This window comes from Rhinolophus sinicus, linkage group LG03 (assembly GCF_036562045.2).
Source record: "Rhinolophus sinicus isolate RSC01 linkage group LG03, ASM3656204v1, whole genome shotgun sequence".
NCBI classification, from domain to species: domain Eukaryota; kingdom Metazoa; phylum Chordata; class Mammalia; order Chiroptera; family Rhinolophidae; genus Rhinolophus; species Rhinolophus sinicus.
This window is the reverse complement of record NC_133753.1, coordinates 53,448,599-53,468,093: the sequence shown is the minus strand read 5'-3', so window position 1 is coordinate 53,468,093 and position 19,495 is coordinate 53,448,599. Positions and strand designations below refer to the sequence as shown.

The window sequence follows — 19,495 nt, the reverse complement described above, 5'->3', positions numbered from 1 at the left end:
CAACCTGACCAAGATCACAAGCTAATAATTACCACAGCAAGGACTAGAACTTAGAACCCATTTTCTTAATGGCTATAAAGCTAAGAATGGATTTGAGAGGTCAATTCAAATGTCCAGAATAGGTAAATCCATAGAGACAGAAAGTAAATGTGTTGCTAGGCTCTGGGGAACATGGAGTCACTGCTTACTGCACATAAGAGTTTCCTTTTGGGTGATAAAAATGTCAATGGAACTCGATAAGGGTGATAGTTTCATGACATTGTGAATGTAGTAAATGCCACAGAATTGTACAATTTAAAATGGTTAATTTTTGTTTGTTTGTTTGTTTTTAAGGAGGCCACAGCTCACAGTGGCCCATAGGGGGATTGAACCGGCAACCTTTGTGTTATTAGCACCATGCTCTAACCAACTGAGCTAACTAGCCACCAATGGTTAATTCTTTTTTTATGTGAATTTTGTGTCTATTTTTTAAAAATAACTAATACTCTTTGATTCATAGCTTGGTCTAGGAGAGAAAAGGATGAGCCAGAAAGTAAGTGTGTTCAAAGAATAACATGTACTTGTCGAAAGGACATAGGAACCATCCTAGGGGAGGACAGTTCCTCAGCTAAAGACTTGCTTATTTTAATTAGGACTGAATATATTCTTCTTAAGCTACATTGTTAACAAAAATATTTTTCAAAAATGTCCACTGTGGTGGACATTGTGAATGTCAAAGTATATTATTCCTAGTTGTAAGCTTTTTTAAGAAGTCTTGTTTTATACTTGTTAAACTGAACACAGTTTTCAGATAATATTTAAACATTACTTTTTGTAACTGAAATAAATATTTTAAAAAAGGAAAAAGAACACAGTAGCCAGCTGGGGCTGCCACTGGTCAAATCTGGGACAATTTAAACATCAAAATAAATAGTGATAGTCAGGGCTGGCTTCATGGTCATGCAATGTGTGTTACACAGGGCCCTGCAATCAGAATTTTAATGCTCTGCAGCTGCTGTCATGAAAGTCTTAATTTTATTTTTAAATTTGTGTTTTGTAAGTGAAATCTGATGGCACAGTGGAGCTCGCTGGGGGTTTGGAGCCCTGCTCACACCTGACTGACTCCTGCCATTGCCCACTCCTCATCCCTGATCCCTTGGGCCTTGCAGCCACTGTCTTGCCCCAAAGCACTGACCAGGTCTCCTTGGCTGAGGGAGGCCCAAATTCCACCATCACCTTCCACCCAGGCAGGAGCCTGGGCAGGAGGGCTCAGGGCTGGGCCTATGTCCCACGGCACCACGGGTGGGAAGGAAGACAGGTCTGCCCTAGCCTGGCACACTCCATGTGCTACTCATCAGGGACCTCCTTCCACCACCACTCAGGAATCAAGAATGCACTGGATGGAGGTTGCACTCTCTCGGGGGGGCCCATTTGCCATGGGTTGGAGTGGTGGGCCCATGATGAGACTAACCTCTTTGCCCCCACACAGGGCCCTGCATTTTGATTTTGCCCTGGGCCCCACAAATCATGTGGTCATCCCTGGTGATAGTAATAGATTGTAACATATGGAATAAAATAGGAATTTGTAACTTATACTGACAAATAATTTCTGCAATAGGAACCTGAATCTATCTAATCATGAGGAAGCATACACAAACCCAAATTAAGGAACATTTTTATAAAACAATAGACCAGTATTCTTAAAAAATGTCACCGTTCATTTTTCCACCATCTTGGGGCCTATGGAGCTGAGTGGAACTCTTGCTGGTGAACTTCGGGGGCCTGCTGGGAACAGGACTTCTAAAATGACAAACGTGTCTGGGAGGCTGTGGTCCAAAGCCATTTTTGCTGGTTATAAGCGGGTCTCCGGAACCAGAGAGAGCACACAGATCTTCTTAAAACTGAAGGTGTTTATGCTCGAGATGAAACTGAATTCTATCTAGGCAAGAGATGTGCTTATGTGTACAAGGCAGAGAACACCGTGACTCCTGGTGGCAAACCGAACAAAACCAGAGTAATCTGGGGAAAGGGAACTTGCGCTCATGGAAACAGTGGCATGGTTCGTGCCAAATTCCAAAGCAACTTTCCTGCTAAGGCCATAGGACACAGCGTCCGTGTAATGCTATACCCCTCAAGGATTTAAACTTACTGAAAAGTAAATAAGGTGGATTTGTTCTCATTAAAAAAAAAAAAAGTCAAGGTCATGAAAGGCAATGACTGAAGAATTGCTCCAGCATAAATGAAACCAGAGACATGACAACTAAATTCAAGTATGATCTTGGATTAGTTTTCAGACCAGAGAAAAAAATTGTCTTTTGCTCTAAAGCATATTTAATGGGACTTTTTAGAATGTGGATAAAATCTAAGATTAGATAATAATATCAATCTTAACTTTCTGATCTTGATCATCATAATGTAATTATGAAAGAATATTCTTGTTTTTGGGACTTTCACACTGAACTATTTAGGGGTAAAGGGCATCATGTGGGCAACTTATTCTCAATGGGTTTAGAAAAATAATGAGTGTGTCTTTGTATACACATACATATGTAAACATGGAAAGAGGGAAGAGATTAAAGCAAATGTGGTAAAATGTTAACATTTGTAGAATCTGGATAGCAGGTACATGAAAAATTTTTATTTTTGCACTTTTTCTCTGTTCAAAATTAATTCAACATAATTTTTTAAAAAACATTTAAGTTTCTTCAAAAAATGCCACAGGATCAAATCTAGTGGCCCACTTGAAAATCTATCATTGTCTTAGCTTTTCCGCTCTTTTACTCCCCCTGTCCTGCCTTCCTTATCTTGGGGTTGGAATGGATTTGTAACTGGAGAAATTTGTAATTTGAGACTGGAGAAACCACCACCTGATCATGTTACCTGGAAGGCCCTGATGATATTCCTTTAACTGAGGCACTGGTGAGGATAAATGCACTGGTGAGGCCATAGACATCTTCAAAAGGCTCTATAGTGGTCCTTTACAGGCTGAAATTGACAGAAGATGCTACTGCAACAGGGCTCCTAGAATTAATTAGAAATAAAAGAATTCCTGAATGGCAAAGGACAAGTGGCAGGATAGAACTATTATAATGGGAAGCAAAGTGGAGTATAACCAGGGTGTCTGGACTCATAGGGATCTGTGGTGATGGCTGATAGATTCATGGTACCATTTTAAAGTGTACAACTCAGTGGTTTTTAATATATTCAAAAAGTTTATGATCACCCCTATCTAGTTCTAGAACATTTTCATCACCCTAAAAAGAGACCCTATATCCATTAGCAGTCACTCCCTACCCCTTCTTCACCCCAATCTTTGTGCCTAAGATTTTGCCTGTTCTGGACGTCATACAAATGCAATTATACAATATGTGGCCTTTTATGCCCAGCTTCTTTTATGTTTTCAAAGTTTGTTCATGTTGTAACATGTTATCAGTATTTCATTTCTCATTATGGCTAATACTCCATTGAGTGGCTATACCACAATTTGTTTATCCATTCATCAACTGATAAGACATTTGGGTTGTTTCCACTTTTTGGCTATTATAATGATGCTATAAACATTACTGTGCAAATTTTTGTGCACGTTTTTACTTCTCTTGGGTGTATTAGAATTGGTCATATGGTAATACAATGTTACTTTTTTAGGAACAGCCAAACTGTTCCATAGCAGGTGTACTGTTTTATATTCCTACCAGTAGTCAACATTTATTTTGTCTTTTGATTATCGTCATCCTAGTGTATGTGAAGTGCTATCTCACTGTGGCTTTGATTTGAATGGCTGCAATATCTTTTCCGGAAAAAAAATCAATTTATCCTTTGGCACCTGGTGTATAACTACTAAACTGACCAATGCACCTTAAAAGAAGGATCAAAAGCAATTCAATTTAACCTGATGTTAGATAGAGGGTTTTATTCCTTAGATATAACAGAATTATGTCTTCTCGTCCATTGTTATGTGGCTTGACTGTGCATCCTGTGGGAAGAGTCTGTTCCTGCCCTTGACTTTAGACTTCACATGCTCTTAAAAAAGCAGAATGTCAGAAGACATGACCTTTACCACAATTGAGAAAAAGTTTATAATTTCATGTCTCCTGTTTCTCTCAGTCCTATACTGTCATATATTAGATAGGGGCTGCTCCTTGAGCCTGGGTCCCACAATGAGAAGACGCATAGAACAGACCAGTCTACCTGTAGCCAAGGAAAACTAAGCCTATCACATAGTTGACACTCAGTACATTAAAATTTTTATATATATTTTTAAGTGCATTGAAGAAACAGCCTCAAAAGCTCACTAAACTGTTAAATGTATTGATTAAACCAATGTGTACATAATTTTCACTTTGTTCATTTTGGTATTGTTTCAATTATTTATTTTTTTTTTTTTTAAAGATTTTATTGGGGAAGGGGAACAGGACTTTATTGGGGAACAGTATGTACTTCCAGGCCTTTTTTCCAAGTCAAGTTGTTTTCCTTTCAATCAGGTTCAGCTTCAAGTTGTTGTCCTTTCAGTCTTAGTTGTGGGGGGTGCAGCTCAACTCCAGGTCCAGTTGCCATTTTATAGTTGCAGGGGGCACAGCCCACCATCCCTTGTGGGACTCGAGGAGTTGAACCGGCAACCTTGTGGTTGAGAGCCCACTGGCCCATGTGGGAATCGAACCGGCAGCCTTCGGAGTTAGGAGCGTGGAGCTCTAACTGCCTGAGCCACCGGGCCGGCCCCTTGTTTCAATTTTTTTAAGGAACATGCACGACTTTCATCATTTTCTCTTTTTAATTACTCATGCTGTCCATTCAACATAAACAGCTTAGATTGTTAAAATGAATTTATATATATAATTATCTTAATATAATTTATTTTCAAGGAAAAAAAATCAATAAAAATGAGTTTATTTTTTAAAAAGTACTTTGTACATGTTATTACATTTGTAGTTCTCATTGAAAATACAAGTTTAAGATTGTTAGGTTAAAAAGCAGTTATTAGTTCTTAGCAATTTCAAAAAACCCTTTAACTATAGGAATAATAGCTTCATAACAAATTAACTCCTCCCTAATCATTATTAATGCAAATTTCCTTAGTGGGTTAAACAGATCTGTGTCACATTTGCCACCATACATAGCTGTATATGCCTTCTCCTAAACCTCATTTGATCTGAGCCTCCCCAGTTCTCCATTTCCTCCTCCATTCTGCCTGCGATGAGAAAGGGCTGGGGTTGAAAGACTGCTGAAGTATATTCAACCAGACAGACTAACTATAGGCTAATTGAAGAACATTCTGCCTGAGGTGGTTAACTTGGTTCTCTACACCTACAAACACTACTGTAAACACCATTCCCAACTATTTTATAAATGCAGTCTGGATTGTCACCCCATGATATTGGATATGCTGCATTCCCAGAAAAATAAACCTTGACTAGGAAACAAAATATTCCTTAAGACATTCATTTTTGCTTAAAGGGAAATTACTAATCTGTCCTGGTGAAAAGACATAAAATGACAAATAAAAGTACAGTAGACATTAAGATTGACAATGCTAGTTTTAAAAATCATCATTTATGATTTATTTATGTTTAAAATATATTTGAGAAGTTTTTAGTAGACTACTTATAGTCAATGTATAATTTCAGTGGAACTTTAAGCAATTATAGTTCAACTCCGTGTAGTATTAATTTTTCTTCTCTTCTGATTCCTGTGCCAATTTCAACATTTCTTTTAATTCCTTCTGATCTCTGGAATACTGTTCAAATATTGGTTGATAAATATATATTCCTCCAGCAATTCCAAGGATGCTAGCAAAAAAAAGTTGTGGAAAAGTCAATCTCCTAAACATGTTTTCAACAAATGCTGCACGGTGCAAAGGTGGTTTTTAAAATTACACTCCACTCAGGAAATCTCTTCAGGTCTGTGTACAAAGAAAATAGAAAGCAAAGCAATAAGTTAGTATATGGTCCTTTTTAAAGATTTCCTGTCACTACTTCACTCCAGAGCGAACCATGCTTTTGTCATAAGTAAATATTACTTACTGATTTAACTAAAATAGGAATATAGACAGAGGGTGTCAAAAAATGTATACACATTTTAAGAAAGGAAAAACTATTAAAATTGTAATAATATATACCGATAACAAAAGATGAATACAAGTCACGTTTGACTTCTGCAATTATAAGAGGTGCTTAAAGTGGTTACCATCAGCGTCCAGACACTTCTGATTACGGCGAACTACTGCTTGAGCAACACTGACCAAAGCGTCCACTTGTGTACATTTTTTTGGCACCCCCGCTATATTTAAGCAGTGTGGGAAATTAAGGTTAGGGGTTGGTGTAAGACAAAGCTAAATCCTATCACAGAGTGTTCTCAATGGTTTTAAATGAATAATTTTAAAAATGGCAAAAGTAGGGCAGGGGGAGGTATACTCTTTATGCTTTTAAAGGTAACTACTAAAATAAACAGTCCCCCAAAAAAGTTGAAAGTGATTGCCAATCCGATCTGGAAGTAGGAGAAAGAGAAATGTTACTTTTCATTATTAGCCCTTCTTTATTATTTTATATATTTTGGCAATATGATCAAACACAATAATTTTTTTAAAGAGGCTATAAGATTTTATGAGTTCCCTTCAATGCTTTAGTAGGTACAAGTAGATTTTATATTTAAATCATTTGCCATCTATTTTTGACAAAAGTATAACAGATTTGGCTGGTTCTACTTCTAATAGAGGAATTAAGACTCTAGTACTTCTTGGAAAGTTATATTCCTTGTCAACATCTTAGTTTCTGGAGAAACTACGTAGATGTTTATGAATGAGGAAAGCAGAGCAAAGGATTTACATGTTTTCATTATTATACCTTATTATACCAATATTTCATAGCCTCCTGGACCAACCCTGAAGGTGACAAAATCATTAGTGGTAGAACTAATACTAGAAACTAGCTTGCCCTTAATATCGCTGAAATGTAGTTTAAACTAATTTGGGAAAGAAAACCCTGTTTTCTCCTGGACTCTACAGTTAACTACACAAATGACAACTTCATTCAGCATGCTTTGGATCAAGTCCTCTCAGTGTTAAAAAGAAAAAAGAAAAAAGAGCCATTTGCAAGTCAGCTCCTTGTAAGATCGATAATTAAACCACACCAAAATGGAAAGGTTATTTTTTTTGCCACTAGCTGGCTAAGTGACCCTCACCAAGTCATTTAACCTTTTTTGAACCTCATTTTACACATCTGTACAACAGGCTAAATCATCCCTACCCTGTCTACCCGCTTCAACAAGCATTTATTGTGACATCACCCAAACAGTGAAATGTTACACAAACATGTTTATAATTATCACTACAGGCAGACCTCAGAGATATCGCAGGTTCAGTTCCAGACTACCACAGTAAAGAGATTGAAATAACGCAACTCACACAATTTTTTTTGGTTTCCCAGTGCATAGAAAAGTTATGTTTACAGTACACTGTAGTCTACTAAGTGTGCAATAGTATTATTTCTTTAAAAAAATGTACATACCTTAATTAAAAAATACTTTATTGCTAAAAAATGCTAACCATCATCTGAGCCTTCGGTGAGTCGTAATTTTTTTGCTGGTGGAGGTTCTTGCTTCGATGTTGATGGCTGCTGACTGATTATGGTGGTGGTTGCTGAAGCCTGGGGTGGCTGTAGCAATTTCTTAAAATGAGATAACAATGAGGTTGGCCGCATGGATTGACTCTTCCTTTCACGAACGATTTCTCTGTAGCATGCAATGCTGTTTGATAGCATTTTGCCCACAGTAGAACTTCTTTCAAAGTTTGAGTCAATCCTCTCAAACCCTGCTGCTGCTTTATCAACTAAGTTTATGTAATATTCTAAATCCTTTGTTGTCATTTCAACAATTTTCACAGCATCTGCAGCAGGAGTAGGGTCCACCTCAAGAAACCACTTTCTTTGCTCATCCATAAGAAGCAACTCCTCCTCTGTTAAAACACTTGCTGCTTCACCTTGTGCTTTTACATTACGGAGCCGGCTTCTTTCCTTAAACCTCATAAACCAACCTCTGCTAGCTTCAAACTTTTCTTCTGCAGCTTCCTCCCCTCTCTCAGCCTTCATAGAATTGAAGAGCGTTAGGGCCTTGCTCTGGATTAGGCTTTGGCTTAAGGGAATGTTGTGGCTGGTCTGATCTTCTATCCACACCACTAAAACTTTCTCCATATCAGCAATAAGGCTGTTTCGCTTTCTTATCATACGTGTATTCAGTGGAGTAGCACTTTCAATTTCCTTCAAGAACTTTTCCTTTGCATTCACAACTTGGCTAACTGTTTGGCGCAAGAGGCCTAGTTTTCGGCCTATGGCAGCTTTCGATAAGCCTTCCTCACTAAGCTTAATCATTTCTAGCTTTTGATTTAAAGTGAGAGATGTGCGACTCTTCCTTTCACTTGAACACTTAGATGCCATCGTAGGGTTATTAAATAGCCCAATTTCAATATTGTTGTGTCAGGGAATAGGGAGGCCCAAGGAGAGAGAGAGAGAGATGAGGAAGGGCCAGTCAGTGGAGCAGTCAGAATACACACATTTATCAATTAAATTCGCCGTGTTGTAAGGGCTCAGTTTGTGCTGCTCCAAAACAATTATAATAGTAACATTGAAGATCACCGACCACAGATCACAATGACAACTAAAACAATGAAAAAGTTCCAAATATTACGAGTTACCAAAACGTGACACAGAGACACAAAATGAGCAAATGCTGTTGCAAAAAAATGGCGCCGACAGATCTGCTCCACGCAGGGTTGCCAGAAACCTTCAACTTGTAAAAAACGCAATATCTGCGAAGCGCAATAAAGCAAAGCGCAATGAAATGAGGTATGCCCCTACTATTATCATTACCATTCAGACTCCTGCAACAGTTCAGCTCTCACTCCAAGTTACTGACACCGCCTCCACCTGGCCCCGAAAAGGTGAGCTCCGGTTCCCTCCAGCAGTCTCCGGACCCCCGCGCAGAGCCCCAGAACCAAAGGCGGCAGCAATCCCAAGTGAAGGAAAAGCCTTAGGAAAAGTGCGGGCAAGCGGGTCGCAAAGTTTAGTGGCGCGGACCAAACCTGAAGCACTCCGCAGAGCGACCACCACCTCAGGGATTTGGCGAAACACTCGCCCTTTCCCGGCTGCCTCCGCGCCTGCCCCGGACGGCTGCTCGCAGAGGCCAAACTTAGCGAGCCCAAGAGCAGCGCGCGCAACTTTGCAGCCTCGGTCTGCGGAGGAAGGGGGTGGCCCGGGCTGCCCCGCGGACTTTCCAGCAGATGCAGTATGGAGCGAGAGCCGGGCGACGGCAGCCTCTTTTTCCGCGGTCTCCAGAACCGCTCCCACGAGAAGATGAAGCTGCGAAAGAGAAAGTCGGCCTTGTACCGCAGCCCGGAGAAAGGCAGCGGGCGTCGCGGAGGTGAGTGAGGGGGTGGGGACCCCCAGGGGAGGGGCGGTGGCGGGAAGTCGCGGACTCTAGCGAGGGCTCCGTCTGCTGGGTGGGTGCCAAGGAAGCGCGGCGCGCTGGAGACTGAATTCTCAACCGATCCCTGCCGCCTGCAAAGCACTGTATTCTGCATTATTTCATGCCGCCCTCCCGGCAGCCGTGTGAAGTGAGTAGGAATGATAGGGCCATTTCCATTTTAGAGCGGGAGGGAGCACCCAGGCCAGGAGTTACCCAAGATTTAGCAGCTAGGGAAGGGCTGATTCCTAGATTGGGACCAGGTCTGACTCCGCCCTGTTTCTTTTGCCCCCACTTTGGTCCCGATGTGATGCTGACGGGAAGAATCACACCAGCAAGCGGGACTTTAACGTGTGGCGGAGGTCGGGGAGGTGGTGATGGTGGTATTTAATATAAGGATGCACTCCTCAGTCATTCAGTAAATACACTGTAAGCCTTTTATGTGCCAAGAACGCTGTAGGCGGTATGAAAATAATGCCTAGTTACCCCTCTGGAAACCGGAGACCAAGGAAGGGGAAAACCTTTTTGCTAAATCAAAAGTGAGAGTGGCAGGATGGGTACTGGGAGGATAGGGGAGGAAAGGGGGATAGGGGAGGAAAGGCAGCTGGCCTGGAGCTCTCCCTTTCTTCACCTAACTCATCCCTTGTTAGAAGTTCGATCCCGGCAGGGTAAAGGATAGAAACAACAGTAAATTGCCGTAGTTTCAACAGACGTACAGTTGACCTTTTCGGTATTCAAGATCAGTTGTTCAAAAGCCAATTCTGACTAGTGTGTCTAAAGGGACAAGGTTTTCTGATAGCATATACACTCCAGTTGGGAGGTTTCTTTTTTAAGTGTTTCTGGATGATGAAAGTTCAGATGGGGCATGTAGGTTGTGTTGAATGTACCAACTGTCTGAGAGGCATTTAAAATGTGCTTCATAAGGAAGGAGAGTGGCAGGAACCCAGGATGCAGTGTGGAGCAGAAGCAGATTGCAAACTCAAATACTCAGGAAGCCAGACAGGCAAGGCTTAAATAAGTCAAAGCACCCTATATTTCAGTACGAGTTAGATGTTGCCAATTGAGCTCTGTGTTGCCAGATCTTACTTTTGAAATGCTGCAGTACAGATTTTAATGTAAAACCTGATTTTGTAAATATTGTCAACTAAATTCAGATTTAAAAAAATACTCTGTATTCAGCCTACAGACTGTCTGTCCATCTGTGGTTAAGAGCATGACTTTGGAGTCAACAGACAGACATGATTTTGAATTCTGTTTAGTCATTTACAACCTTTTTGACTTTGGACAAAGCAACTTAACTTCTGAACCTTTTCCTCGTGTAAAATGGGCTAATATCTACCACGTAGCATTAAACATCAATGAATGTTATTTAAAAATGTACATTTTATATGCCACTGTTTGGCACACAAAGAGTGCTTCCTAAGTTAGTAATTTGTTAGCTGGATTCTTTCATTAGATATATGTATATATAGGCTAACCTAATCCACCTAAGACCATAGTTAACCCAATCTCTTTTTCGACATTTATCTTAAGATTCTCTTTATACAATAAGTTGCAAGAAAGACTACTTAAATGAAAGGAGTGGTAATCACCCAGTGGTGAGGTTCTCTCAACCCGGGTCTACTTTGAGAGTAGTGTGGAGGGGCCAGAGTTCACTATTGTGCCTTAATAGAGCCTGAGCAAGGGTCAACCAGAGCAGCAGATTCTAGTTCTACAAGCAGAACTTACATGACTTTTGTGCCACAATTACCTGTTTTGTTTTTCAGATCTTCTTGGTGAAAACATTTATCTGGTCTTATTTACCGTAGCATTACGAACATGTAATTGCTTTTTAGTCCAGACCAGTTTTGTTCCAGATGAGTACTGGCAGTCTCTGGAAGTTGCACATCATATGGTTTTCAAATATCCTTTGTAATTTATTTTCCAGACTAGGAATGTGTATTCATCTTAGGAATTGTGTCAGTTTCTATAACACACTTTCAATCTTCTATATTTTCTCCAAATTATTTTAACCTGTCAAAGTCTGCCATTATTTTTTGCTAATATTCCTTCTCTATCTTTCTTTGATGTTAATGTACTTGACTTAACCTGTAGCGCATATTCCCACAATGCTCAGGACTGTGGAGCATATAGATGATGTAAAAAACATGTTCCTACCTTGAAGAAGTTAAGATTTTAATTGGCCAATTGCATTTTTCATTTAAATATCCAGTATAAAATGCTGTGTTTTTAAGCTGCTTTGTCAATAAATAAAATCGTTTTATCAATGGAAATGAAAGTAGGTTTTGTTTTAATGCTATTTAACAGTCCTTAATATTATTAATTATGGTTATTTGACCTGGGAATGGACAGAAAGATTGAGGGGTTACACTTACCCCTTAATCTTTGCAAGTATTTACAAGATTCTGCATCTTTTGGGGAAAGATAGTGTTCAGTTGCTGGTAAGTTTAAATAAATCAGAACTTTTTAAAAGTAGATTTTTAAAAAGATTAATGTATATTAACTAAATAATATTGTAGATTTTGTGAAGTTTGTTTTTAAAAAGCTAAACTCTGACCACATCTGGGAAGTCCAAGTTTCCAAAGACGTACTGTGATGGGTAACTCTTCAATATGTGCTAAAACACAAGACCAAGCATGAAAGTGTCCTGCTGGGAGCAATCTTGTTAAGATTTTCAGAATGACTGTATTACATACTAATTATTTGGACTTTAGGAATATACATCCTTCATTAGGAATCATTTGAGAGCAGCGTTATATCTTGTTTTTTTAACTTGTGAGCATAAGACCATGTTATATGAGCTTATGAAGACTAAATAAATATAAACTCACTCAGGATTTAGTGTTGAAATTAAAACTTAGAAAAAATTAATTTGACAAAAATTTAATGATATGCACAATCATTTTTGCTATGTTGTAATTAGGCATCAGTACTAAGTAGGGTTGTAATTCCTGGATCATGAATTTCTAGGGACATTTGCCAGGAGAGGGTACAAAGGAAGAACTAATGGTGCCAAAGTTTCTCTAACCTCACTATCGAGATCCTTTAAGCTATCATCAAGTTGTACTCAGAACCTTGGGCCGTCCTCATTTTCTGTTAGGGAAGTGCCCCAGAATTCCAAAGGCAGTCCAAATCCTGAGGGCTTTTTTTTAAGCCTGAGAGACACTGAAGTTCTGGGGTTTAAACATGTATTTATAGATTATTGACAAAGAAAAGGAACATAAAGCTAAAGTGTTAGAAGCCACTGACAACTGAAAGTTAAGCAGCTCTAATTATAATGTAAACAGTTTGACCTAACAACACACAAAAATTTACATGTTTTTAGAAAGACATCTTTTGAACAAAACAACATTAAATTGTGCTCTGCCAGCAAGTGTTATTTTGTTAATGATAACTATGACACATTTTTTAAACTCAAAGATGCTAATGTATAGCATTAGAACTATTAACTGTAAGTTATATTTACTTTTTTAAAGGTTTACTCTTAAATGTACTCTTTAATGTCATCTGAATACCATGTTTTGAGAAACAGAAAATACTTGTGCTTTAAAAAAAAATAGTAACTTATATTATTATCTATATTGCAGGGTGGGGAAGCAATGTAACTTAGCAGTTAGGAACACAGGCTCTAGAGTCAGGCAGACCCAGATTTGAATCCTGTCTTTTACACTAACTAGCTGTGCAGCCTTGGGAAAATTACTTAACATTTCTGTACCTCAGTTTCCTCATTTATAAAACAGTATCTATTTCATAGGAATGTGTGGAGGACTAAATGAGCTGATATATATAAAGTATGTATTTAGTATGCTACCAAGCACACAATACTGTAAGTTTTAATTTTGAATTACCTACTGTTATGCTAATGAAAATAACTAAATAGAACTAAAAATAACTAAATACTGCTTCTAAAATAGAACCTTTACACAATGAAATGGTTTGCTGGCTATTAAAATTAGTAGTGTTATAAGTATGTGTATAAGTAGTGTTATAAGTGTGTGTGTGTGTGTGTGTGTGTGTGTGTGTGTGTATATATATATTACGGTAATGGTAAAACTACCTTGGGTAGTTCCATGAAAAATTAATGTAATTTTTGTAGAAATACAGGTGTTTTGCAGAAGACTAGAATAATAATACATTATATCTCTTTTTGTACTAAGAATGGCTTTCAATTGATAGTTGGATCAGCTTGTTGATTTCTTATATAATTCAGTTTGAACCAACAGATGTTTTAACTTTTTTTTTCTTTTTTAACTAATGAAGATTTGGATTCCTAGACTTGCCCAAGCATTTCTGTCTGCTATAGCTGACTTGAGGCTTTACTCATTAATGAAGCAACTAGAAAATCAGCAAGTGGCAAGATGGGTGGTAAGTCCTAAACACTTTAGAAACTATGTTCCAGTTACTTCATTCCTATGAGCATGAAGCGCATGGAATATCAATTCCCAAAACAGTTTCAGGGGATAATTCATGCAACTTTATAGAAGTATTCTTTAATTAAAAACAGTAAAATGCAAGTGGTGTGCACCATCTCTCTCCTGATAGAGCCCTGGGCATAGAAGCCACAGATGTCAAGTCCTGCGAGGGGCTTCACACTAGGAGACAGCCTTTGGAAGCACCTTCACTCCTCAGAATTGTCAGAGACCTTGCCTAACTTTCCATAAAATTCAGTAGGAATAGTTCTAAATCATTGCCTATCTCACAAATCACCTTAGCTGTTTACAACCCTGTTCACTATTTCTCCAGCTATGTGAGACTCAGCCTGAGAAACACCTTTTCACTGAAGCACTCTTTCACCTCTGGCTAGAATATTTGAAATAGCTGGACTCTGTAAGGGAGAAAATGTGGTGTAGAAGACTGTCTTTTGTCATTTGGCTTATTTCACAGTGGGAAGAAAGATTCCTGATCGCCCATTCAAATCTTGAGTGGTTTCCCATTTAAACCATATCCTGAAGAGTGACTGGATGCTGTTGTATTGTTGTTACTTCACTTTGACTCTTTCCTAAATTCAGAAAGCTTATTTGAGCCAGCTTAGAAATCCTACTACCTTTTTTATATTGTTTCTATTGGAAATATGTTCCAAATTCCAAGTAACCAATTTACCAACACATTTATATGGAATGTAATTCATTATAATTAATAAATATTAACAATTTACTAAAGATTTAGAGGACATACAAAACATTCAAAAAAGAATTATCACCTATTCTCTTCAAGCTCTTCCAAAAAATCCAGAAGGAGGGAAGGCTCCCAAACACTTTTTATGAGGCCACTATCACCCTGATCCTAAAATCAGACAAAGACACTACAAAAAAAGAAAACTAGAGGCCGATATCTCTAATGAACATAGATGCAAAAATCCTCAACAAAATATTAGCAAACAGAATTTAGCAATACATTAAAAAGATCATACACGATCAAGTGGGATTCATTCCTGGTATGCAAGGGTGGTTCAACATCCGCAAATCAATTAATGTGATACACCACATTAACAAAATGAAAAATAAAAATCATATGATCGTAACAGTAGATGCAGAAAAAGCATTTGACAAAATCCAGCAGCCATTTATGATAAAAACATAAGAAAGTGGGAATAGAGGGACCATATCTCAACATAATAAAGGCCACATATGATAAACCCACAGCTAACATACTCAATGGGGAAAGCTAAAACCATTTCCCTTAAGATCAGGAACAAGGCAAGGTTGCCCACTTTCTCCACTTCTATTCAACATAGTGCTGGAAGTTCTAGCCACAGCAATCAGACAAGAAAAAGAAATAAAAGGCATCCAAATTGGTAAGGAGGAAGTAAAATAGTCATTATATGCAGACAACATGATACTATATAGAGGGAACCCTAAAGACTCCCCCAAAAAACTATTAGAACTGATAAATGGATTTAGTAAAGTAGCAGGATACAAAATTAATATTCAGAAATCAGTTGAATTTGTATATACCAATAATAAAATATCAGAAGGAGAAATTAAGAAAACAATCCCATTTACAATTGCTAGAAAAACTAAAATACCTAGGAATAAATTTAACGAAAGAAGTAAAAGATTTGTACTCAGAAAATTATAAGATACTGAAGAGAGAAATTAAAGAGGATACAAATAGATGGAAACACATACCATGCTCATGGATAGGAAGAATTAATATCGTCAAAATGTCCATACTGCCTAAGGCAATAAACAGATTCAACACAATTCCTATCAAACTACCAAGGACATTTTTCACAGAAATAGAACATATAATCCTAAAATTTATATGGAACCATAAAAGACCCCGGGTAGCCTCTGCAACCTTGAAAAATAAAAACAAAGTGGGAGGTATAACCATACCTGAAATCAAATTATACTACAAGCCTACAGTAATCAAAACAGTGTGATACTACTATAAAAACAGACACATAGATCAATGGAACAGAATAGAGAGCCCAGAAATAAATTCATGCCTCTTTGGTCATTTAATCTACGACAATGGAAGCAAGAATCTACAGTGGGGTAAAGACAGTCTATTCAATAAATGGTGCTGGGAAACCTGGACAGACACATACAAAAAAATGAAGCTGGACCACCTCCTTAACACCACACACAAGAATAAATTCAAAATGGATTAAAGACTTAAATGTAAGATCTGAAACCATAAAATTCCTAGAAGAAAATATAGGAAGAAACTTCACAAACATTACCCGGAGTAAGGTTTTTACTGATATATCCCCTTGGGCAAGGGAAGTAAGAGAAAAACATAAACATGTGGGATTACATCAAACTAAAAAGTTTTTTCACAGCAAAGGAAACCATCAATAAAACAAAAAGGGATCCTACTGAATGGGAGAAGATATTTGCCAATGATATATCTGATAAGGGGTTAATATCCCAAATTTATTTAAAAACTTAATTCAACTCCAAAAAAAACAATCCAATTAAAAAATGGGCAGAGGACATGAAGAGACATTTTTCTAAAAAGGACATACAGATGGGAGATATATATGAAAAAATGCTCAACCTCACTAATCATTAGAGAAATGCAAATAAAAATCACAATGAGATACCACCTCACCCCAGTCAAAATGGCTATCATCAATAAATCAACAAGCAACAGTGCTGGCGAGGATGTGGAAAAAAGGGAACCCTTGTGCACTGTTGATGGGATTGCAGATTGGTGCAGCCACTATGGAAAACAGTATGGAGGTATCTCAAAAAACTGAAAATGAAACTATCTTGTGACCCAGCAATTCCACTCCTAGGTATCCAGAGAAATTCAAAAACTAATTCAAAACAATGTATGCACCGCTATGTTTATTGTAGCACTATACACAATAGCCAAGACATGGAAACAACCGAAATGCCCATCGGTTGGTAGATGACTGGATTAAGAAACTGTGGTACATTCATACAATGAGTATTAATTACACAGCCATAAAAAAGAAGGAAATCCTACCATTTGCAACAATATGGATGGACCTAGAGAACATTATTAAGTGAAATAAGTCAGACAGAGAAGGACAAATACCATATGATCTCACTTATATGTGGAATCTAAAGAAAAGAATGAATAAACTAATCAGAACAGTCTCAGAGACATAGAGGAAAAACTGAGGGTTGCTAGATGGGGGGTGGGGTGGAGATAAGGCGGAAGGTGAGGGGATTAGAAAGCACAGTCGGTAACCACAAGATTGTCACGGGGATACGAAAGTCAATTTGGGGAATGTAATCAATAATATTGTAAAGCTTTTGTAGGGTATCCAATGGATACTTGTCTCATTAGGGAGACCATCTCAGGGATGACGTAGATGCCTGATCACTGAAGCTGAAGCTGAACAACAATGAATGTTAACTATAATTATATATATATATATATATATATATATATATATATATATATATATATATATATATATATATATATGGTTACAAGAAGCGGATTACAGCATTAGGAATAGAGAATGGAAATGTAATGGCTGCATGTGATGTCAGAGGGATAGTGGATGAGGAGAGAGGGGTTGTCACTGTGAGGGATATAATATAAATGATACATGTCTAACTATTACATTGTTTTGTGCACCTGAAACTAATAAAAAAATATTTTTAAAAAAATTTACAGGACATATGTCTGCAGGTACCATGTTGATTTGCACCAAAGACAGACTGGTTTAGCAAATGAGTCCTTGCTAATTAATTTAAGGATAAAGACCGTCTCTATTTTGTGCTTATATACACTGCTGAAGGCTCAACCTAAAATAACAAAGGCATAATGAATGCCTTTGAAATCCTTCCTCCAAAGTAAATGCACTAGGTTCCTCTAGTTTAGGAAAAGCCTTTTAATGCCACAAAAATTGGAAACCATTTTAAAGGCTATATTTGAAGAGAGAGGAAACTTAGTACATGTTTTAACACTCTTGCATCAACTAACAAGTTTCTTTTGAGATATTTCTTTTGTCGACTTAATGATGCATCTGTTTCAATATTCTTTCAAAAACTGGTTTACTAATTTAGTTAATTTCTAAATGAAAATTTAATGACATTCTCTGATAGTTTTTTTTTTCCTCTTTCATGTTGTCCTAATTTTTCATCAATAAATAGGGCAACATTCTAATCTAAGGTCAATAAAAACAGTCAAAATACTTGTTAGTAATATAAGACAATTTGAGGAATACTGATTGGGAGAATCTTGTTATGAATTTCAATCCCCTGTGAACTATGCCATTAAAGAATCTGTTTTATGTCTTTTATTAGCAGCAAATGAGATTTAACTCAAATTCAATGCCATAAAACTGTAACTGAAAGTATAAATTTCTTAACTTTAACAAATATAGATCTGGAATTATCACACACCTGTGTTTGATATAAATTCTTAAAAACAATGTTTGGGCATGCCTACTTTTAACATTACTTACCTTTTGATGTGATTTTTGCAGTATTTAGATTTGCATACTATTTTCAATAGAAGATAATACTAAGCTTTTCTATTTCCCATTCCATATATGTTTGCTTATAACTGTTCTTAGTTTTTTTGCCAGTTGTGCTCTTGGTTCACATGGTATTGCTGTACCAGAACTCTTACAAACACCATGGAAACTGTTCTCACTATAATTGCTCTTTTCTACTACCCTTTGGAAGGTTCAAAGTCTATGAACAGGTGAGATATATTACTGTTAATTTACAAAACTCTAAAGTACGCTTTGGAAAAAACTTAAATATAAACATATTGTAACATTCAGTGGACCGCCCCCCCAATGTTTATGGAGGTTATTAGAACTACATTTTCAGTTGATATATTCATTTTAGCAGGAAACATATACTCAAACTGGGTAATTGAGGAGGTTAATAAAAGGACTATTTGAAAGGTCTAGACCAGGGGTGTCCAAACTTTTTTCAACGTTTTTTACCAAGGGCCATATGCGGTAAAATACACAAACAGCCGGCCACTCACTCGAGGTGAAGTACGCAGTGCCTCACCTGGTTTATTTAAGTAAATATATTTTTGGAATTTGCTGTGGGCCTATAAAAATGGGTTGCGGGCTGCAGTTGGTCCATGGGCCGCAGTTTGGACACCCCTGGTCTAGAGAGTGTTTAGATAAGCCAATAAGGGGATACCATAGTGCCCCAGGAATAGTCACAGCAGGAAGTTTGTATTACCCCTTGGCCCCAAAGCAAGGAGAGGAAATGGTTACTGGAATCTATGCAGAGCTGTAAAGGAGGGCCCCAACAGGAGACAGGTGCAGCCAGTCTTTAGCCATAGCAAAGAGAGCTGAGAGTAAAATACCCCGATTTGACTCTTCTGTCCTCCAGTTATCCAAAACCAATCAGAAGCCAGAAAGCAAGACAGCCAATTGATGTAGTCCATTACAGGTCAGCCTCCCTGCACACAGAGCAGGTGAAGAGTGGAGAACAGATCTAGAATGGCAAATAGAAAATATGTGGATCTGATTAGGGCATATATAAATGGGGGGAAGCAAATACCAAGCAAAGGGAACAACGAGCAAAGGCACAAAGCTGTAAAAAGGCTTCATTGTATTCTGGGCACGTTGTCCAGAGTAGCAATGTGTGGTAGGATGCACGGGAGAAGA

The 19,495-nt window shown here is 37.8% G+C and overlaps 2 protein-coding genes and 1 pseudogene across 7 annotated transcripts in view; 2 read left to right on the top strand and 1 right to left on the bottom strand.

Moving 5' to 3' along the window:
- The first annotated feature begins 1,255 nt into the window (after positions 1 to 1,255).
- On the top strand, positions 1,256 to 2,122 carry LOC141570356 (large ribosomal subunit protein eL33 pseudogene; annotated as a pseudogene).
- Positions 2,123 to 4,847: 2,725 nt separating this feature from the next.
- Positions 4,848 to 9,153, bottom strand: PIGBOS1 (PIGB opposite strand 1). Of its 5 annotated transcripts, none has more exons than XM_074327719.1 (3): positions 9,047 to 9,153; positions 7,479 to 8,622; positions 4,848 to 5,875 (listed from the first exon to the last, which is right to left on the bottom strand). In XM_074327719.1, exon 2 carries the CDS (start codon positions 8,400 to 8,402, stop codon positions 7,512 to 7,514), a length of 891 nt encoding a protein of 296 aa, XP_074183820.1. In that variant the 5' UTR covers positions 8,403 to 8,622; positions 9,047 to 9,153; the 3' UTR covers positions 4,848 to 5,875; positions 7,479 to 7,511. The 5 variants fall into 5 exon arrangements, with proteins under 5 accessions (XP_074183820.1, XP_074183822.1, XP_074183821.1 ...); XM_074327721.1 differs by having other exon boundaries at positions 7,479 to 7,637; positions 9,047 to 9,130; XM_074327720.1 differs by having other exon boundaries at positions 7,479 to 7,637; positions 8,835 to 9,104.
- Positions 9,154 to 9,250: 97 nt separating this feature from the next.
- Positions 9,251 to 19,495, top strand: part of PIGB (phosphatidylinositol glycan anchor biosynthesis class B) — a 28,693-nt gene continuing 18,448 nt past the window's right edge. Inside the window, exons 1-5 of one of the 2 annotated variants that reach the window (XM_019732276.2) lie at positions 9,251 to 9,384; positions 11,193 to 11,328; positions 11,750 to 11,867; positions 13,687 to 13,791; positions 18,434 to 18,564. In XM_019732276.2, coding sequence (XP_019587835.1) covers positions 9,252 to 9,384; positions 11,193 to 11,328; positions 11,750 to 11,867; positions 13,687 to 13,791; positions 18,434 to 18,564 — 623 coding nt within the window. In that variant the 5' untranslated portion in view covers position 9,251. Of the gene's footprint in view, positions 9,385 to 9,421; positions 9,578 to 11,192; positions 11,329 to 11,749; positions 11,868 to 13,686; positions 13,792 to 18,433; positions 18,565 to 19,495 lie in introns of those variants that run through there. The other variant, XM_019732278.2, reaches the window with a different exon arrangement.

Excerpts from the sequence above, each read along its gene's own strand:
- PIGBOS1 (XM_074327719.1), bottom strand. The coding sequence starts at position 8,402 with ATGGCATCTAAGTGTTCAAGTGAAAGGAAGAGTCGCACATCTCTCACT.